At 37.4% G+C, this 21,630-nt stretch overlaps 1 protein-coding gene and 1 long non-coding RNA gene across 2 annotated transcripts; both read left to right on the top strand.

The window, feature by feature from the left end:
- The first annotated feature begins 3,793 nt into the window (after positions 1–3,793).
- Positions 3,794–6,240, top strand: LOC122660358 (U-box domain-containing protein 9-like). Its single transcript, XM_043855628.1, has 2 exons — positions 3,794–4,161; positions 5,023–6,240. Exons 1-2 carry the CDS (start codon positions 3,883–3,885, stop codon positions 6,103–6,105), a joined length of 1,362 nt encoding a protein of 453 aa, XP_043711563.1. The 5' UTR covers positions 3,794–3,882; the 3' UTR covers positions 6,106–6,240.
- LOC122660359 lies at positions 4,421–4,731 on the top strand. The gene is made up of 2 exons (XR_006332670.1): positions 4,421–4,596; positions 4,647–4,731. It is a non-coding gene; the product is annotated as an uncharacterized LOC122660359 (long non-coding RNA).
- Positions 6,241–21,630: the final 15,390 nt, after the last annotated feature.

Below are 21,630 nucleotides of genomic sequence, written 5' to 3'. Positions count from 1 at the left end.
CGCATTTGTATTCGATTAGCTATCAGATGGATTTGGATAATGCTAAATGGATACGGACACAGATATGGATCGAATAGTTTATCCGTTTACATGTAAATATAACTTTTCGGATAACTATAGCCTATCCGTATCCGCATTGATTTAGCTTTCAGACGGATTCGGATAGTGCTAAACAAATACGAACATGGATACGAAAACTGATTTCGGCTATTCATTTACACCCCTACTTAATTCCTCCACTTCATGTCATGTCATGTCCCTCCTTATTTTCTATTAATTAATTGCCCCTCTATTTATTGGTGGGCAATTGTCATTCCAACCATATGGAAGTACAAAATTAAAAGTGTTGGCTCTTGTGTTACTTCTCCACCAAACTGACTAGTGGGCACTTTCTTTTATCACAAGTGTCTCGTTGTCAAGAAGTTGGAGAATTCAAACATACATCTGTCATGGCTTTCAAATTACTAGAGCCTAGTGAGCCACAAATTTTTTTTTTTTTTAATTTTACTAAAAATTTGGCTTTTGATTAGAGACTAATATGGACAATAGAGTTACAAAGTTTCATGTCATTATTTGATTATGGTCTAAATAACTTAAAATCAAAATTTCTCCACATATTGTAAGAAATTTGTTTGAATATGGTCAAATGTGTAACAAACCTATATTTGATGGGTAATAAAATTGGTGGGGTCACAAACTTAATCTATAATTTGTATAAGAATCCCCCCCCTCTTCCCGTTATCCAACAATCACATTACGGATCATACTCCATTTGTTAGGGAAATAGTCATATGACTCAATGTGTTGCAAACAATTCTAAAGTATTTTTATCCCAATTTGAAACTCAATTATCCCTTTGGGTTTTTTTTTTTAACGTCTACAGGAGAAAATGAGGGGAAGGATTGAACAGTTTTCGAGCTATCAAGATTGGGATTTCAAGAGGAATATTATAAATAAGGAGTCCAACGAAGAAGAGAGGACCTTTTGTCAAAAATCACACCAGAATTACTCTACTTTACTTTTACATTCTTTTGCTGAAATTAAAAATAGGGTTAGTTTACTTTCAAGTAATGCAAACAAGGTTCTTCTTGAAAATAATCTTGACACGAACTATATCTTTGGCTAGTCCTAATGAACAAAATTCTATTTCATAAGGATAAGTCAGATCCATTATGGATCATGACTATGGCTAACAAATGGCTCTGTGAGCTTTCGGTTAACCTACCTTGTTGTGATTCCATTGAATCTTCAACATGCTACACGAATGGGCTTAATAGCTTGTCATCTTTGGGTAATCTTCCAGTCTTTAATTTCCCAATTTTACTATGCACAGGGGTTGCTACCGCAGAACTAAATAGATCTGGTTGGGCCTTTACAGTTCTGCTACAAGGAGAACTTATATTTCTTTCTGCAGGTTTTTTGGGTACTAACAATGTTCTAGAAATAAAATTGTTTGGCATTACTTAGGGGATGGAGTTTGCTACCAGACAAGGTTACGACATCAAGGAAGTGTGCTGCAACGACAAGGAGATCTTGGAGTTGGTCAATAATCCCTACAGATTAGTCCGCCAGCTACTGTTATTATATTCTAGTCTTACAGCCCACATAGCCTCAAACTCTAGGCTTTTTGTTTTCAATCCTGATGTTCCAATTTTCTCTTTACTTTGTGCTCTTGCTAAATATATGTACGTTCACCAAGAGCAGATACAGTTATCTTTTATTACTTAATATATGCTTTCTTTTCCCATTAATAAAATAACGATCATAGTGTAACCCATAGTGCTCTCTAGCAAACACTGGTATGTTCTTATTTAATTAAATTTCTACTTTTCATTATTCAGTTTCAATCTTCATTATTTGTACATTTTGCTTCCTTAAGTGTTTTTCGCATTACAATTGGTATTTATTGAAAATCCTTGGAACAATCAAGGTAGGAGGACAGTGCATTTCCTGATAGAAGTCAATACTGGCATTTTTGCTTACCACACCTCTTGAGCCTTTGCAAGCTCTGGCATGCCCTGCAATACCAAATAGATATACACGTGCGACTGAAATTGCTCCCAATACACGTATCTTCACCTGTACGTACATGTTAGGTGCTAATACATGTCCCTTTTGTTTTCCCTTTTGTTTTCATATATATATATACCCTTATTCATGGCAGAAAAGAATAGGTGTTGGCAACTAACATATACGTAAGTACTAGTAACTCCCCTCTCTCAAGACACCCAAACCATGAGCAAGGGATCCTTTGTTCACCATGTATGGAGGGAAATTGTCTCCAATAGGTGATCAAGTTTGGCTCTGTAGGCTTGAACCCGTCCTAAGCCCGAACAAGGCCTAGAATAAGATATCATTGTCCTGAGGGCGGGTCAGGGTTAGAAATTTATAGCTGTGAGTCAAGGTTGAGGCCTTGGGCTGGGCCTGACTTGGCCCGGCTCGACCCTGTTTAAAGTTATACTATAAAATATATATTAATATAATTCATAACATATATAATATAAACTTTAAATGACACCCACATTTTGTTATATAGTATATTATATGAGAAGATAATAAGTAATAAAAATACATTTTATTATAGTATTAATTTACATAAAATTGATAATTTTCTAATGTGCACGTATTATTACGTTTACTAATTACTCCCTATGGTCTGAGCCGCACAGATGGAATCCAAGATAGGTGGATACGAGAAAAGAGTTGGGCTTACGTTCACGTCGTGAGCGTATGAGAACAGTTCCTAGTTGTATAGATGGAATCCATCCATGTGGGTCCCACAAAGTAAATTCCAACTGAACAGTTAGGAGCCGTTCTCGTACGTGAACGTGAGCTGGACTCACGAGAACGCCTTTAGTCTCTCACCCTAAAAATAAAAAATGCAAGTGTTTATGTAAGAAAGAACGAAAATTCCATCCTTTCGTGGATTATGCAAGCGTAAGCTGTTGTTGACGAAAGTGCCAAAGTAACGTATTACCCATAGAACATCTGTGGCTTGTTCCCTCGGCCACGTGCATAACACGTTCCTTCATTCCTCTGTCAAAAGTCAAACTTAGTCAAAAAAATTTCCTCACCTCTATGAGCACTCCATGGCAGACCTAACAAAAGAATAGAGTGGCAGTATTGTAAATTCAAAGCCTAAGATGACGAATTACATACGGTCCTGGTGTATTCAATACGACAGAGGTTTCAACGCGGGAGACGTTCCGCGTATCTAATAATTTCTCAAAACCAGACCAGAGGGGGAAAACAGATCACAAGTAATCTGGACCATCAGACTATGTAGACCCCATATGAAGAAGTCATGAGTTAGATCGAACGGTCCATATTTGTGCTTAAATACAAAATATAAAGTCGGGAGCAGTGGATAAATCCATATCCCCAATTAAAGGGGGGCATGCTGCATGCATGACGATTGACAAATAAGCAAATCTCCAATCGGCATTACCTGCCAGCTGTGCGGCAACGGATTCTATGATTACGATTAGAGATGAACTCTGGGACCCACTCACCCATAAAACTTCCCCATCATCCGTCGCAACAGCAGAACAAGACTACAGGAATAGAGAGAGAGTGAGGGAGAAGAAAATCAAGAAATTCGCTCACAGACATCAGAGAGAGCGAGACGGGCTTCCTAGTAGTTAGTATATGATCGAGTCATCGAGGGAGGAGAGAAGAGAGAGTTGTGAAAGTGAGAACTGAGAAGTCTAGTTTTACTCGGAGGAGAAGAGAAAGAATGAGGAAGGATGCAAGAAGAAGAAAAGATGAAATGAAGAACTCTGTTTCTTTTTTAAGTAGCAGAGATCGAGGAATTTGATTCTTTCCTTTTTGTTTCTGGGTTTTCTTTTTTGGGTTTGTAGATTTTTGTTTGTTTGATTGTTCATGGCGAAAACTGGAGTTGAGGCGGATCCAGAAGTAGCTGCGAAGGCGTCGGAATTGAAGAAGGAACTACGGAGACTCGTGAAGAAAATTGTGGATGAAGATGACTCGCTGGTGGATAGTTTCGATCGAACCATTGAAGCCCTTTTGAAGTTGAAGGATTTGAAGGTCAAAAGATCGCAATCTCTCAAACTCGACGGCCCACTCGATTTTCCAGACTATTTCCGTTGCCCTCTCTCTAAAGAACTCATGAGAGATCCTGTTATCTTGGCTACCGGACAGGTTAGGGTTGTCCTCTGCTTCTATTTATCTTTTCGTCTTCTTCTTGCTACGCTATACACTATTTTAGGTTTCATTCATTGTTTATTGCATGAATTGCAAGAATTTCGTTTTCTTTTGATTTTCCCCTGGAAACCCATCTGAGAATTTCCATATTTTGGGGGATTCTTCATGTCTGTGATACCTCACTTTGTTTGTAGTGTCCTCTTTTATGTGTAGATTTGAATTGTGGTTTTGGGTATAATTTTACTGTTCGTTCGAAGATTTGATATTTTTTTACCCTTTTAACCTTATTTTGTGTGGAGATTGTGAATGCTTACTGTCTTCTATTCCTTTTACGGTTTTCTTTGGGCAGAAGCCTTGAATTTTAGAATAAAGTTAAGGTTTTCATGTTCTTCTTCGTCTTTATTCTATCTTTTAACCTGTAAGATCAAAAGGGTTTTATGCAGATAGAAATGATTTTGGGTGATTGATTAATTGATTATTAGCTTTCTTGAACTACCATGGTTTTGATTTAAAAGATTTTCCTTTTCAAGAAGGGAACGTCGGTATCCCTTTCATATCTGGAGGTTTGGAGAGAGAAAAAGGAAATAAGTAAAAGATTTTTAGTGAAGAAATTTGATAAAATTCCACCCTGGTGCTTTCATCATAGAACTGTTAGTAGCTTCAAACCTCTCTCTCTCTCTTTAACCACATCACATCATACAAATTTTTATTTTACATGCTTGCGGTATTACATTCTATCTTTTCCTTTCTTGACAAATTTTTATTTTTGATTAGCTAGTGCTGTCTGTGTTCTCTCTTTTTAATTCATTTTTGATATCTATTTTGGATTATTTTCTAATCCTTTCTTGTGTTTTGCAGACTTATGATCGACCCTTCATTGAGAATTGGCTAAAGGCAGGAAACCGGATTTGTCCAAGGACCCAACAGGTCCTCTCACATACACTCCTCACACCCAATTATCTGGTCAAGCAAATAATTTTGCAGTGGTGTAAGAATCAGGGGATCGAAATGCCCGTCCCTGTCCAAGACACTGAAGATTTAGGGATCACACAAGCAGACCGAGAACAATTCAAATCTTTGCTTGAAAAGATGTTATCCCAATCTATTTCTGAGCAGAAAGTTGCTGCAAGAGAACTCAGGTTTATGACCAAGAAAATACCCTCCTTCCGTGCTTTATTCGGCGAGTCCGAAGATTATGTTTTGCACTTGCTCCATCCGCTCTCACAAGACAATGTCGATATTGATCCTGAACTACAAGAAGACTTAATCACAACAGTCCTGAACCTCTCAATCCATGACAGCAATAAGAAGTTTGTTGGAGAGATTCCAATGGTCATTCCTCTGCTTATTAATTCCTTGAAGTCTGGCACCATTAAGTCAAGGACCAATGCAGCTGCTGCCCTCTTTACCTTATCAGCCATTGATTCCAACAAGACACTTATAGGCATGACAGGGGCTCTAAAACCCCTAATTGAACTACTAGATGAGGGTCACCCATTAGCCATGAAGGATGCTGCTTCAGCAATTTTCAACCTGTGTATGGTCCTTGAGAACAGGTCAATGGCTATCCATGACAGGGCTGTTGTGGTGATCCTGAAGAAGATCATGGACCGTGTAATGGTTGATGAGTTATTGACGATTCTTGCAATGTTGTCAAGCCATCATAAGGCTACCGAGGAAATGGCTGAGCACGGTGCTGTGCCTGGCTTGCTTAGCCTCATTAGGGAGACTAATTGTGGGCGCAACAAGGAGAACTGTATCGTCACCCTCTACAATATTTGTTACAATGATCGAACCAAGTGGAAAGAGATAAGGGAAGAGGAGGATACCAATGGCACAATATCTGAGCTTGCTCGGAGTGGAACTTCAAGGGCCAAGAGGAAGGCAAGTACTATCCTGGATAGATTGAATAGAATTGCTTCCATGACCCACACTGCATAATGGATTTCCTTGCCCACCATTGCCAAATTGTCTCTGTAAATAATGTTTTTTCTTCCATCCATTACTTTGCACACAGATCAGATTCTGTTCCTGTATAAAGTCAAATTCCCATACATGTTCCATATTCTTCATACCTTGCCCATAAGTTTTCCTCCCAGCCGACACTTACAGAATTTTCTTCTCTCAGGCCAGCCAAGAGTTTCTTCGTCATGAATAAAAGTACCTTAATGATTTAGGATTTCTTGTTTCTTCAGATAATTTCAAAAAGTAAGCCTTGATAAGAAATTTGAAAGCACTAGTTGAATGGACATTGGGGTTCTCATCATGAATAAAAATCGACACAAAATTTTCTGGTGGAGAGTTCTTGTCTTACCATTCAATGAATTTCAAAAAGTAAGCATTGGTAGGCAATTTGCAATCAATATTTATTTGACTATCTTCCATCAAAGGCTTGTATATCAGAAATGACAGTAGGGTGGGTTTTTTAATCTGCATCTGCTCAATAATTTCTTCATAATGAATATTAAAAAAAAAAATTACTTGTGCAATTGAAACAAGCAATCACCGTCTAGGAGAGGCCACCATGGTGGCTTTTGAATGGGCCATTCCCAGATGGTTCAGTAAGAGAGATTCCCTTTGGTGGAACTCCCTATCAGTTGTAATTTTATTTTAATGGTTCACCAAAAGCAAGGTGGATGGGCTCTCATCTTTAAGCTTCATAGCAAAGGTCCGAGTCATGCTACTCAAGTACATTCGGGGTTCTATTTAAAATATGAAAGAGATATCTCTAAACATTAACTGTGGTTCTTAATATTAATGTGTTCTGAAGACTGAACTATTAGGTTTAGACCAAAAACATAAAAAACTATTAGGTTTAGACCATATAATCTGAGGATTGTAATGGAAATAATCTATCCCTGTTTTCATGGGACGTTCGATGGCTGTTTGGGATGACCATACAAAGCAGGGTTTTAAGAATTAGATCAGATAGGGTCAATCCCGATTCTCTCTATTCTGGCTCGGGCCGATCCTTTATGAAAACCCCTTGATGCCTAGAATATGTAGATCTGAGGTCGATTCCGATCTCGATTCTGGATGTTTAAACCCTTGGAGAGAGAGAGAGAGAGAGAGAGAGAGAGATCCTGATTCTGATTCTGATTCCAGTTTTTCAAACCCTTAGAGAGAGAGAGAGAGAGAGAGAGAGAGAGAGAGAGAGAGAGAGTGTATCAATTTTGATCCCAATCCAGATCTCGAATCTGGGTTTTTAAACCCTTAGAGAGAGACGATTCTGATCCCGATCTCGATTCTGGGTTTTTAAAACCCTTAAGAGGGAGAGAGAGAGAGACGATTCTGATCCCGATCCCGATTCCGATTCTGGGTTTTTAAAACCCTTAGAGAGAAAGAGAGAGACGATTCTGATCGCAATCCCGATCCCGATTCTGGGTTTTAAAACCCGAAAGAGAGAGAGAGAGAGAGAGATGATTCTGATCCCAACCATCTCAAACCCTTAAAGAGAGATGATTCTGATCCCAATCATCTTAAACCCTGAGAGAGAGAGAGAGAGAGAGAGAGAGAGAGAGAGAGAGAGAGAGATGCAAGGAACAAACCAAACACATGTGAAAGAACTAAGGCCCATCATGTGATGCTCGATCAGTGTCTGTTTATGGGCCCAACTTAATTCAGGGCCAGCCATAGGTTTCTTTGCCTGTTGGCCGACAAGATTGGATAAATAAACCAGAGAATTTTACCACCCTCGTTCCCTTCTCAACAAATTCGAGACCCTTCCTTCCCCCATCAATCCCACCTTTAGTGTTGGTCGTTTTGCTAAACAAGTGAATAATGATCCATAGAGTCGTGGGATCTCTTACCATCTACCTAAGTTGATTGTCTTTACTTCTTTACTATCATTATTGCATAAGAAACTTTTCAGTTTTGCAGCTGGATGATCCCCCTTCTAATTGAGCATAAGTTATGCGTGGATTCTAGAACATTTACAACATTTGATACATTCATGAATGAATGAATCCAATTCCACTGTTCCAAGGGGGGTACTGTTATCATTTATTGAACTTTACAAAGTAATCCAAATTGAGCCAGAAAAGCGTCTCTAGTGCATGAGGTTCCCGCTACTGTGGGTTCGAGTAGAGTCATAATGTACGCAGTCTAAACCTTGTTTCACAGGGACAGGAGTCTGTTTCTCTACTTGAACCTATGATCAGTAGGTCACAACGGAGCAACCTTACCATTGCGCCAAGATCCGTCCTCTTAAGTAATCCAAATTGAGCCAATTAAGAAAAGAGAGATAGAGAACACACGGAGGGCAATTGTTTTAAAATAGAACACTCTCATTTCTTGGTTAAGAATGAAAATTCACATTGAGAGGTGTTGCCATCATGGTTTTAGTGCACGGTATCGGAACGGGTATCGGTGACCCGTAAAACCGATACGATATCGAAATAGTATCAGCCTAGATCAGCTGTATCAGACAAAAATATCCCTGAATTTCCTTAAAAAACGAGTTTTCTAACCATTTTACCCTTTATCCATACTGTGCTACTAATATAGTAACGATATCGGTGACTAGCAAAACCAATACGTATCACCCGATATGGACGATACGATACCAATACTTAGAACCAAACTTGCCATTGCCATTGGTAGTACAATAGATGATAGAAATGAATCTGCACTTTCAACTGCACCTTGGGAGGACACATGTGTTTGTTTGGTCAATTCATACACCTTTTTAATATCTGCAAATAATGCTTGTCCGAATCAAGTACCTTTCTTGTCCCGTTGGGTTTTTCAGCCACTCCCTGCTTCTCTCTTATCCCTTCAAGATGCTCATCCCATCAACCCATGGATATACTCCATTTTTTGCTTCTAACTTACTTTGAAATGAAATTTACCTAAAAGCTGGCAACTGGTTTGGTTAAAGCAGGTTTGTGGACAGCCAAAGTTTTATACACAAGCCCATCTAGCTAGTCTGCGACCCATGCCCAAAATAAAGTTTGGTTCAAGTCATAACTTGGCCCATTCACATGCCTAGTCTCCTCTCTTGAGTCTCAATGGTAGGAGCAGTGAAAATCTACTTAGAAATTGAAAGTGGTGTTAATTAATGGTGTATCAATAATCATATTCACAACCGCAAAAAATTATCGATCGACATTGTTTACCTTTATTTTCAACTTGGCAATTTCAAAGTTGCAGGCGTGCCAGAGCCTTTGAAAGCCCATGAAAAACTTAATCCAACTTCTATCAAACGAAAGTAAATTCTTCATTCTTGTCTTGATCGCTTCAAGGACTTTTGAAAAACTTGCAACTGGAAAGAAAATCAAAACAAAGAAACCATAAAGACATAGATCTGAAATCAAATACTAACATTTACTGGATAATTCAAACTAGTCAAAATAAATTAGATTGATAAAGAACACTTTTCGTGTATGGAGTATGTATTTTTGTTGATGTCCTTTGATGTACAATCTTCTTCCTTTTATATCCACTCTGATTTTCCCTTCCAAAGGTAGTTCCCAAACCACAACCCACTTCTCGGGTAGTTATAATTGTACCCAACTACTTATTTTGAAACTACTTATTTGTTGCCCAATAATTGACTGATTTCAGTCTCTAGTTGAGCGAGAATTCTTACCGTCAGTCATTCTGACCGAAATATCTTGGGTCTTTCAGCTATTTCATGGACATCGGTCAAAGTTGACCGAAAATGCGTGTAAACAAACATGAACCCAAATAATGACATAATGATATTATTTTGAAAATTCTTTTCTACCCGTGTCTTAAAAGCTTTTGAGAATAAGACAAAGGACAATTAAAAGAAGGGCTCAAGTTGTAAATTAAAATGCACAGTAATATTTCATTCTTGAGGTTAACCTTGTAAAATTCTAGCATTAATTTTTATGTTGAACAGGTCTATAGTTTGAATTGGTCAGCCCAGTGATCTCAAGGTCTTTCAGCTGAACACGAGTCCTTTCAGCCCAAATCTTCATTATAGACTAACTTGTAATTATTCAATACTACCCAGGTATCATTTGGGTACCTTGACCTCTCAATTCTATCTTGTCTTCACCAATATGTGATTTCATGGCATTAGAGAACATGTTGTAAACTAGAACCGAACTGAATTGAATTTGGTTTCAATTTCTGAAATCAAAACCATATGGAATTTAGTCTCAGTTTGCTAGATCGCATTTGGTTTCTGAGAATCAAGGCTTAGCAGCCAGATCGTAGGTCATCTTTGTCTTTGTTAGTTTCATGTACAAAGATGTGAAATAGATTGTAGAGTTCCCTATTAGTTGGAGAGAATATAGGTTTATTCTTCATTAATTCAAAAGGAATGCCCAATACATATTTATATAAGAGGCACCAAGATCCCTCATGTAATCTACTCCTACAATTGCAAACTCTACAATGATATCTAAAAAATGTATGTTGATCATGCTCCTATAATCTTGTGTGATCAACTATACATTAACATCCCCCTCAAACTCAAGGTGGTGTATATAAGACCAACTTGAGTTTGGATAAAAGTGAATGAAAGCAGGCCGAAGGATGGCTTTTAGTTAAAGATCCGCAATTTGATGTTTGGATAAGATGTGTAAAGGTGTAGAGTGCCACAATTGAGATGATGGACAACAAAGTGATAGTCAATCACAATCAGGGTTTTAGGAATCAGTATCGGTTACAGTATCAGCATCAGCCGATATCGATCCTATCGGTTCGGACTGGACAGTTTTACTCATGATTTGTAATAAAAATCTATTTTTAATTATTTTTTTGCCCTTGGTCCGTATAGTGGATCGGTATCAAATTGGCATTTATTGATATTGATGCCTAAAACATGATCACAATATATTTAGTATGCTCATGAAAGACATCATTTTGGGCAATTTGAACGGTACTGATGTTGTCACAATGAATAGGTGTTGATGTGGAAAAACTTACACCCATGTCTTGTAGTAACCAACAAAGCCATATGAGTTCCCGAAGTAGCACCAGGAAGTGCACGACATTCAACTTCAGTGCTAGAACGTTCAACAACAATTTTTTGCTTAGTACATCATGAAATAAGAAAAGAGCCTAGAAAAAAACAATAGCCAGTTGTAGAGTGACGATTAGTAATGTCACCGGCCCGTCAACGTAGGAGTAAAAGCGTAGTTCAAGAGATGAGTTTGAGGATAAAAAAAGACCACAGAACATTGTGCCCTTGACATAGTGAATGATTCAAAGAACAACATGATAGTGTGTGGAACATGGGGTAGACATAAAGTGACTCACTTGATGGACAATATATGCAATGTCAGGACGAGTAAAAAAGATGGACAAGAGTACCAACAAGTTGATGATAGAGAGTACCATCAAAAAGTATCTCTCTATTAGTAGCTCGAAGTTTAGCATTGACCTCGAGTGGGGTGTCGATAGTTATGTTATCACTAAAGCCTGCATGAGAAAGCAAGTTAAAGGCATACTTAGCTTGAGAAAGAAAGTACCTATTGGAGGTGGATAAAATCTTAAGACCAAGGAAATGGCGAAGAGGCCTAGGGTCTTTCATTTCAAAATGCTTGCTGAGTGAAAGCTTCAAGGTCTGAATGCCATCATAATCGTCTCCAGTTATAATTATGTCATCCACATAAAGGAGAAGTAATATGGTGCCAAAGGTAATATGTCAAATAAAAAATGAAGAATCATAACGACTCGAAGAAAATCCAAACTCAAAGATGGTGGAGTTGAATATTGGCAAACTAGGCACGTGGGGGCAATTTTAAATGTATAGGGCACGACACCATCAACAGACTTTATGAGATTGATGAGAATACTCTGGAGGAGGTTTCACGTATACCTCTTCTCAAAGATCACTAGTTATGAAGGATTTTTTAACATCCATCTGAGACAAAGACCAACGACGAACAGCTACAACAACCAAAAGGGTACGGACAAAGGTTAATTGAGCAAAAAGAGCAAAATTTTCCCTATAATCAATTCCATATTTCTGATTGTAACTTTTGGCGACTAATCGTGCTTTATATCAATCAATGGAGCCATCAGATTGTGACTTGATCTTATGCATCCATTTACAACCAACTGTAATCTTATCAGGGGGAAGATCAACTAAATCCTAAACATGAATTTTTGTAAGAGCATTGAGTTCCTTTGCCATTGGTTTCTACTATAAAGGGTTAGTAGTAGGGGTATAAGTTTGCCCCTGTCAGCCCGAACCTGCCCTGGCCCGCCCTAAGCTCGAACAAGGCCTAGACTAGATTTTTCAACCTTGAGGGTGGGTTAGGGTTCGATTATTCGAGCCTGAGGTTAGGGTTAGGCTAGGGTTGAGACCTCGGGCTTAGCCCGGCCCGACCTAGCCCAACCCTTATTTTTTTATATGGTTGTACCGCTTAAGCCTTTTCCCTTTAGTCTTTAGTCCCTAACTCTTTAGTCTTTACTCTTTACTGGTTTCAACTTTCAATGTTTCACTCTTACCAAAAAATTGTTTTAATTTCCCAACTTTCATTTTATTTGGCTTTTACTCCATTTAGGATTTTAGGGTTTCATTCTTTCACTTTTCCGTTTCTCTCCCAAGTCCCCAGCCGAGACCTACTTGCAAGTTGCAATCTTACCTTACTCTCCCAAGACCCAACACCTCTGCCGCTGCGCTCTAGCTTTTGGCTTCTGCAACTCTCTGAATCTCGTCTTCTAGCCTCTACAACTCAAGAGCAGAGCTTTGTGTGCTTCCTTTCATGTTTGATTAGGTGGGTTTCTTCTTTATTAGCTATGTATTCTGCCTTACCATTTGGCAGTTATCTCCATCTCTTATCAAATTTTGAGGTTTTTATCTAAGATGATTAGCTCTCTTTTCTTCCATTGGTCCGGCCATTTTTTTTACTTTTTTTATTTGACTCGAGCTGGCGTTTCTATGTTATGCATCTAGGTTTTCCACCTCCTCTCCCCCCCCCCCCCTTTTTTTCTCTCCCTCAATTAGGGTTAGTGTGTTAGTTTCTTATCTTGGGTCTCTTTATTTCATATTGGAGAATTCTACTTTTTGCTTCCTTTATATTGTGTTCCCTAGTCATCTTTCATTGGTTGCTCATTATGTTGTGGGAATGTTGAAAGAAGTTATAAATAACACAAATATAGGTTTAAAAGTGTATGGTATATTGAGAAGAATGAATGAAAAACTAGAAAGGATAGAACATGAATAAATCCACCCGGTTTGTGGCAAATTAGAAAACATAGGATAACTGATGAATGCATTAATGGAACACAGGAAGGACCCAGCAAAAGGGGGATCATTTTCCAGGCGGATCCCCAGTCAGGACAAGTGGGTCTCACTAAACCAACAGCCTTAGAGGGCACCATTATATTTTATAGAGGGTGATCCAGGTCTAGTCTTGCAATACATCCATCTAATACACAGTTTTATCCCTCGTCATTAACTTGCAGTGGCCACTGTGACTGGACATCTGGTTTGAAAAGTCAAGAGAATCCAACCATCTGAACAGGTTGATCCATTTTCAAAGCTAAACATCTCTTGGGCCAAGGGTACTCTTATCCTACCACTGGATTGTGAGTATGTGACTGAATGTATGTCATGGGATTTATTTTTCATACCCAATGGCCTCAACATGTTAGGTATAACAACTGGTTGATCACCCAATAAACTCCCATACACCATCAGACTTGCCATATGTCTTGCTCTTATTGAGCACATAAACCTCATTTATTTGTCCATTATAAATTTCTTCAGACAATTTTCTGCCCACCAAAGATGAAGACATAAAATCCTTTTAGAAAGATATGTCAGCATTTAGTTCTTCCTCAAATATTCTTAAACACTCATTTTAGATATGCTAGCACTTTTGAAAGCTATCCTTTGAAAATATACAGCATCAATTCAGTGGGACCTGCTAGGATAAATTCAATTATTGATTAAAAGGGATGGGAGGCTAAGACCAGTTGATTCTGTCTGCATCAATCAACTTAGAAGAATATGAATCGAAGGGTAAAATTTCCCAGATGTAGCATTCAATCTACATATCCCCATAAAAAAAACAACTCACGATAAAATCAAGGCACAACCTATGATGTTCAAAATAAAAGAGAGAGTAAAACTGTTTTTCCATTTCTGTGATGAGAAATTAAAACTCGAATTTTTTGAGTTGGTTTAAGATTAATGTATAGAATCTGCATTTTATAAATGCCTTGTCAATTTTTCATTCTTTTTCGAGGTTCATCGCATTAAGATATATTTGGGATCTATATCCTCTATTTTTAATTAACATTTCAAATTTGACATCAAGTGAAGTGGTTGCAACTACATCATTGCCTGCAAATGAGACTCCTATAATTCATAAGACAATCCATAATACATATGTAGTGTTTCTTTCAATACAATAGAAAATTTCTTTTACCCCTTACTATTTTATTAGTTTTGAATTTTGAATACCAAATCAAGGTTTAAAGTGACTATCAAAATGCACTTAACACATAATAACATGGTTATGGCTATAAATCTAGAACCATCTGATAAGGCTCCTCAAATTGTCCAATATCTAAGGCTAGCAAAATTTTCTTTACAACAATGTTAATTTGACAGCACATGTTATCAATGCTGTTATTTACAGTTTCAAATTTCCAGAAATTTGTATATTAATGTGTTGTTATTTATTTTGATCCATTGTACTTATTCCATGACCTATTGAGGCTATTCTTTAATTCCCTCAGGGGTATTTTTTATGATTCCCTTCTTCTTAGTATTGATTCTTATCCTATAATGGCTTACATATTTATATTTCTTAATTTGTACAGATATCAATGATGGATAAAAATAAGGCCAACTCAAATCCAACACAGCCAAACATAAAATCTAAGTCAATTAGAGTCTAAGAAGTCTGAACAAAACTCTACTAGTGTCTCTGAGGTATTATCTAATTGTAAGATTTCCATAAGGTGGGCTGGCATAGTCCCTCTTTAATTTTATTAAAATCGGTTTAGTTGTGTTGATGGGAGCTGCCTTAATGGTATGAGTCTAGTTACTATGTGTGGACCTAAAGTGTTATTTCTTTAATGGAAAGGAAACTCTAGTTTCTATGTAGGGTTAGTCCCTACCCTCACTACTATAAATAGTTGTCACTGGCCCATTAAGTGATTGCATATGAGAAAACCTAAAGACAAGTGGAAGAGGGGAGACCAGACCAACGTTCGTGTGCAACAGGGATCATAAAGAAAGTTGTCGGCTTCAAACCATGAATACAGGTACGTCATTCACACCTCCGTAATTTATGTGTATGCTCATTGATCTCCATGAATCTTTCGCATGAGTTATTCTATCAATGGTATCAGAGCTGATCATGGTTGATCAATATAGCTGCAGTTATTAATTTTATTATTGTTATGTGTGAATGAATCCAACCGAAAAGAAAAAAAAAAAAAAATTTTGAAACCCCTGTAACCCGCAAGGGTTTTCAGATGACAGGGATGGTGGATTTTCTTCTAAATCGTGGTCGCCGTGGATCTTCTTTGAGTTTTGAAACCGAAGTCATGACCACCAGGGCCTGGCAGTCATTCGTCGACAGTTTTGATGCCATCGGCCTATGTTTTGGCCACCGCAAGTGGAGTTGATGGTGTTTTTGAAACCCTAACTGGTTTTGCCTAAATCGTAGTTGCCGTTGGGTTTTACCGGGCATTGAGGCCGAGGTTTTGGTCGTAGGAGGACGGCGGTCCTTTGCTGGTATTTTTGTTGGCCGCGGCTTCCTGGTTTGGTCGCCCATAAGGGCGGTAGTGGTGGTTTAAAAAAAAATAAAAAAAAAAAAACCCCTAAAAAACAGGTTTTACGTTCTGTTGCGCTTTGGGGAAGACGATAGGGAATATTCCCTATCTGATTCCCCCCTTTTTAAAGTTTATAAAAAATAAAAATAAAAAAAAGGTCAAAAAAGGAAAAAGGCAAAAAGTTAAAAGGTCAAAACATAAAAGGTAAAAAAATAAAATAAAAATAAAAGGGTAAAAGATTAAAGTAAAATTTGGTTATGCTAACGTGCGCCCGGGTCGGGTCGACCCGGCAACCCGACCTGGTAACCCAGTTAGGCGACCCGGGATTTTGACCCGACTGGTTAAAGATTGACCGTTGACCACAGGCTGACCGATTTTGTTTGGTTCCATCCGGTTCGCGTCTGGCCCATGGTTTGACTGATTCGGTTCTGGTTCATAAAATAGAATCTTAAAAAAAAAAAAAAAAAAAAAGGAGGAAAACATAAACAGTTACAGAAATTAGTATGGTTTTGTTTTTGTTTTATAAACAGAAATAGAAATAAGAGAAACAGAAATGGATTTGGTTTGGTTTTTCTTTTTCTGTTTTATAAACAGAATCTATTAAAAAAAAAAAAAAACCAGAAATAGAAATAAAAAGGCTTTTGGTTTAGTTTCTGTTTTTGGTTAATTCTGTTTGTACCTTGTGCCATTTTAATCTGTCACAATAGGGAACACATAACTTTCAACACTTAGAAAAATTTTGTTGTGTTTCAATTTTCACATAATGAGATTTTGTGATTGCCATTATGATAGTAAATTATTTACTTGTTGGATCTAGTAATGGCATGATGGAACACCTTGCATATATATTAATTGTTTCATCCTCTTGTGTTCCATATTACAGTACAAATCTTTGATGGTATACATTGTAATAATAGGACATATGTGATGTATATCTCATGACTGTTTGTTATTGCCACCATGAGGCAGTGCCTTTACATTGTGGTGTTCTAATAGGAATACTTTAAGTGTTTGATTTGTACCTTGCAATGTTTCAAATTGGCATGATAGGGAACTTTTATGCATGGTAACACTTAATTTTTTTTCAGTTGTACTTATTACATGCTTAAAGAAGACTTTTAATAGAAATAAAATGAGTCCATTCGGTTTTTTGGTGGCTTATTATTATTATAAAGTCCATTAAATTTGAAAATGAGTAATATGGATGTAAGCCTGTATTAATTTTCCTTGTTAAAGGTTTATCATCGTCTTATGCCATGTTTATCATATTGTCATATTGACTGGTCGAACCGGTGGGAGGATGAAATTATGTACTCCAAGTCGGTTATATGGTTCGACTAGTGGGACAATGTAATTATGAACTTTGTTCAAATTTTGGCTCAATTTTGTCCGTTTTGGTTTAATTCAGGCTATGGATTATTTGTAGAAAATATTTGGTTCATTCCATTTATAGAAGTAATTCAGGCACCGCTTGATAACGTTCTCAGAAACAGTTTCTGGTGCTCTTTTATGCTGAGAAACACACCAGAGCACAAAAACTGCTTGATAACCACTGTTCTTTATAAATTGTTTTCTACAGCATAAATCAGAATTTATACTCTCCAGAAGACATTTTACAGAACATGTAAGACATGTTCTGCTTGCTCAGCACAAACTGATTAAAAACTGTGCCCGATACTTTTAACCCAACCCCACCCCAAAACCTAACAATTGTTCAACAAAGGAACTCCTCTCACTCTCTCACTCCCTCGATCTCTCACTCTCTCGATCTCTCGCTTTGATCGCTCGCTCTCTGTGGGTTCTCCTAGAGATCAATCTCACAACTTCACGAAGGTCTCGTTCTCTCACTCTCTCGCTGCCTGGAACTCTTTGGGGGTTCTCCTACAGATCAGAAGGGATCTCGGTGGCGCATTTTACAGAGCTTCTTCACGCACTCTTCTCCCTGGTCTCACTATCTCGTCTTGCTCTCTTGCTCTGTCGCACTCTGGGGGTTGTCGATCTGAACGGATTTCGGTGGTTTTCTGCAACTCTGAAGGTAACTCTGTCTTTTCCATCATGTACTCTCTCTCGCTCACTCTCTCTTTCCCTCTCTGTCGCTCCCTGTTCAAGATTTTAGGGCTTTTTTTTTCTTCTCATTTTCTATTTTTTTTTCATGAGATCTGTAGTGTATTTATTTTTTGTATAAATATTGAGATCTGTAGTGTATTAATTCATCAATTTTTAGATTCTATATGTTTTGATGTCTCGAAGACCTCTGCCCTTGAATTTTCCCTGTTATATAGGCTTGAATTTTTTCAGCCGAATGGGTTGCTTTGTGAGCCTTGTCTCTTGATTTGGATGTTCCTCTGTTATAGATGCTAGAAAGGGAGAAAAAACAAGGATGAAATAACTTGTGATGTCTCTTTATCTGGATGTTCCTCTTAAAGTTGCAGTCTTCATTTTTACCCTTGCACCCATTAAATTTGATGTTTTTAGTTAAAAACAATTGGATGAAGCCAACGTGACAAGATCCTTGAAATGATTCTGCAGTTGATCTTTGCTAGTGAAATATTTTATTATCTGTATGAATCAAAACCTGCAAACCCCAGTTTGTTCCAAAACCACCACCAGATGTGATTTCAAGGGGTTAAAGTCCTCTCTTCACTTGCTGATTGGGTTGAACCTTAGTTGCATTCAACAAGTCTATGTATCATCTACCTCCCCTTAAAATCTTAGGTCAAACTGAGAAGCACTGAAGGAGTGCTATCCTTCAAAAGCCTGTTGGTTTGTCCGCCTCTTGCCTGGCTGGAGGTTGAAGACAACCCCAAACCCAAATCATGGGTTTTGTTTTTAAGGCCTTATTTTTTAGTTTCAAAAATTACCCCCCTTCTTATTCCTTTAAAACCATGCCTCATTCTAGTAGTGAATAACTGACTTTAGTGGTCAAGAATCATTAGACCACTGAATTGTTAAGAGCCACATTAACCTAAAGTTGACTTTGGAAAACAGATGCATGTTTCCACACCATGCAAATTTAATGGTTCATGTGCATTTGTGTATTTGTGTTATTCTCTGTCAATGAATGACAATAGGTCCATTACTAAAGTTTCCCTATTATCAATTGTATAATGGGTGTTCAAATGTCCATCCTCCATGTTATTAAGTCCAAAGATCCATTTTTTCCTCCTTTTCTCCATTTTCAAATAACTAGTTCCTATCTTGGATGCGAGTCATTGTATGTGCAGATATTTCCAATCCCTCATATCAGAATTATAAAGTAGTTCTCTTTAAGCACTGTTATATGTTTGATGCTAAGAGCTTCAACTTGTAATGCCATCTGGAGAGTATATGCAGAGAGATATTTGAACTAAAAAAAACTGATGTTTATGGCTTTGGGGTCCTGGTGCTTGAAGTGTTGAATGGGAAAAGACTCATATCTGAATTTTGAAGTCATTCTGGGATATATTGGTCTACTGGGTGCATGGTAGAGATGGAACTGTGTCAATTAACAATTTCAAGAAGTTGCCTTCTTATTTTTTTGTTTGGATCTTGTGCTGTATGCACCGTCACCTTGAAGACTGACTTGGTCCTTATTATATTTTAGAATAGTGGAAACTCATGGATAGATGTGATTTATGTAACTTGTTATTTTGCTAGGTTACGTTGGTATTTCAGATGTCATAAGATAGATTCCACTTTATTCATATTTGTAATGATAGAGAGAGATAACTCTTTTATCTTGAATTTCATTAATCTACATTTTACCAAGTGGATATATGTGACTTCTGTAGCTTGTTTGCTATTTAGTTTTGTATCAAGTGGATTTTCTCCTCTTCTTCTTCTTCTTTGTTTGCTGTTTTTCTACAATCAAAGTCTGGGGTTTGTTCCTTTATTGGAAGTTTGAACCCTTTTAAGTAAATAATGGGATTAGTTGAGGTCAATCATGCATATTTGTTTTTTTTTTTGTTTTTTTTTTTAATATAACTTATATATAATGATAACCAATCGTTATATTTTTTATTTATTTATTTAGATTTTCAAATGGCATCTAGTTCAAATCCTGCCCCAATGTTTATCAACTGGACTGCAGTTGAGTCCAAAAAATTTATTACTCTAATGGTTGATAATATGAGGAATGGTCAAAAGACAAACACAACCTTTACCAACACTGGTTGGAGTAACATCAAAGCTGGACTTGAAGCTGCATTTTGACGTTCTTTTACTAAGGACCAACTCAGTAATAAAATGTACAAATTACGAGGTGATTATGATAGCTTCAAGAAACTGCTAGATACAACAGGATTTGGTTGGGACCATCAGACTAGGACTGCTACTGCTGAAGATTCCATTTGGGAACGGGCTATACAGATAATAAACAAAGTTTTTTTTTTTTTTAGTTATATATTATATATCTAATTAAAGTTAAAAAGTTAGGTGTACTAAATCCATGGTTGTTTACCAATAGGCAAACCCAACTTGGTCTAAATTTCGAAAGAGTGGTCTTCCATGGTGGCCTGAGTTGGAAGAGCTTTTTTCGGAACATCGTGCTCGGGGAGATAGAGGGGTGAGTCAAATGACAGTGAACATTCCTCCTAGGGTCATCGATGAGCATGAGGATGTTATTCCTCGAACCCAAATAGATTCTCCAAACTATAGAGGTTTGGATGACATAGAATCAAGTGATGGAGAGGAATAAGTGACTCATACTGTAACCAAAAAGAGGAACCTGAATAGAACACCTCAAGATCGAAGGAAGAAGGGTACCGGTAAATCATTGACTGCTTGTATTGCAGATTTTATTAGGTATCTTAATTGAAAAATGGAACGAGCAGGTAGTTGCACTCCCACTTCATCCACCCAACCAGCAGTATATACTAATACTGTCGTTCCTGCAGATCCTCTAGTAGATTGACCCTACAGTATTAAGAGCTGTCAAGCTGTGTTAGACTCTGTACTAGACATTACAGAGGATATGTATGTGAAGGCTCAGAAGAAAATTCACAGTGACCCTGCTTGGAGACTGTCATTTGTTGAAGTGATTCCTGAAAGAAAGATGTGGATGTTGCGAGCTTTGCTTAGGGAGTAGTCTTGTAGGATTAGAGTGTGTGATGATTTCTGGATTTGAACAATGTTGTTTTAAGTTGGTTGATTGTTTAAGATATTTTAAGGTACTTTTGGATATTTGGTTTTGAATATTTAGGGTACACTTGGATGTAGGATATTGATGGTGTATTTGGATGATTGCTTTAAACTTGTATGTCTGGATATTTGTTTTTTTACTTATATGTTATGCATTTGATTTCTTCTACTTTGATTAAATTGTATTTTGCTAAAAGAATTTGTAGTCATATTGATATGTCTATGTATATACAGATATGCCAATGAACAATGATCATCATGATGATTCATCAAGTGATGATGATATACTCATGCTGTGTGAACTTCAAAGACAAATAGATCATTATCGGATTAGAGAGTCATTAATGGATAGTTGTTACACAGCATCTATTAAAGTAGCAGAAATTTTGAATGGACATTCAAATCTATTCTACGAATATTTTAGGATGGAAAGACATGTTTTTCTCAACCTCCGTGATAAGATGGTACGTAACGGGTGGTTGACAGATAGTCGGTATATTCGAGTAGATGAACAATTTACAATATTCCTCGATACGGTGGAGCATGGTAAATCTAGTAGGCAAGTATGTTTGTCATTTCAGCGCTTTGCACAAACAATTAGTTCTGTCTTCTATATAGTGTTGGATGCTATAT

The sequence above is a fragment of the Telopea speciosissima genome, chromosome 4, assembly GCF_018873765.1.
Source record: "Telopea speciosissima isolate NSW1024214 ecotype Mountain lineage chromosome 4, Tspe_v1, whole genome shotgun sequence".
In the NCBI taxonomy this organism is placed as follows: Eukaryota; Viridiplantae; Streptophyta; class Magnoliopsida; order Proteales; family Proteaceae; genus Telopea; species Telopea speciosissima.
The sequence above is the reverse complement of the archived record's forward strand: the minus strand, read 5'-3'. Positions and strand labels throughout refer to the sequence as shown.

Coding starts and splice junctions, on each gene's coding strand:
- LOC122660358 (XM_043855628.1), top strand. CDS start 3,883: ATGGCGAAAACTGGAGTTGAGGCGGATCCAGAAGTAGCTGCGAAGGCG. Junction 4,162..5,022: donor TTATCTTGGCTACCGGACAG/GTTAGGGTTGTC, acceptor TGTGTTTTGCAG/ACTTATGATCGACCCTTCAT.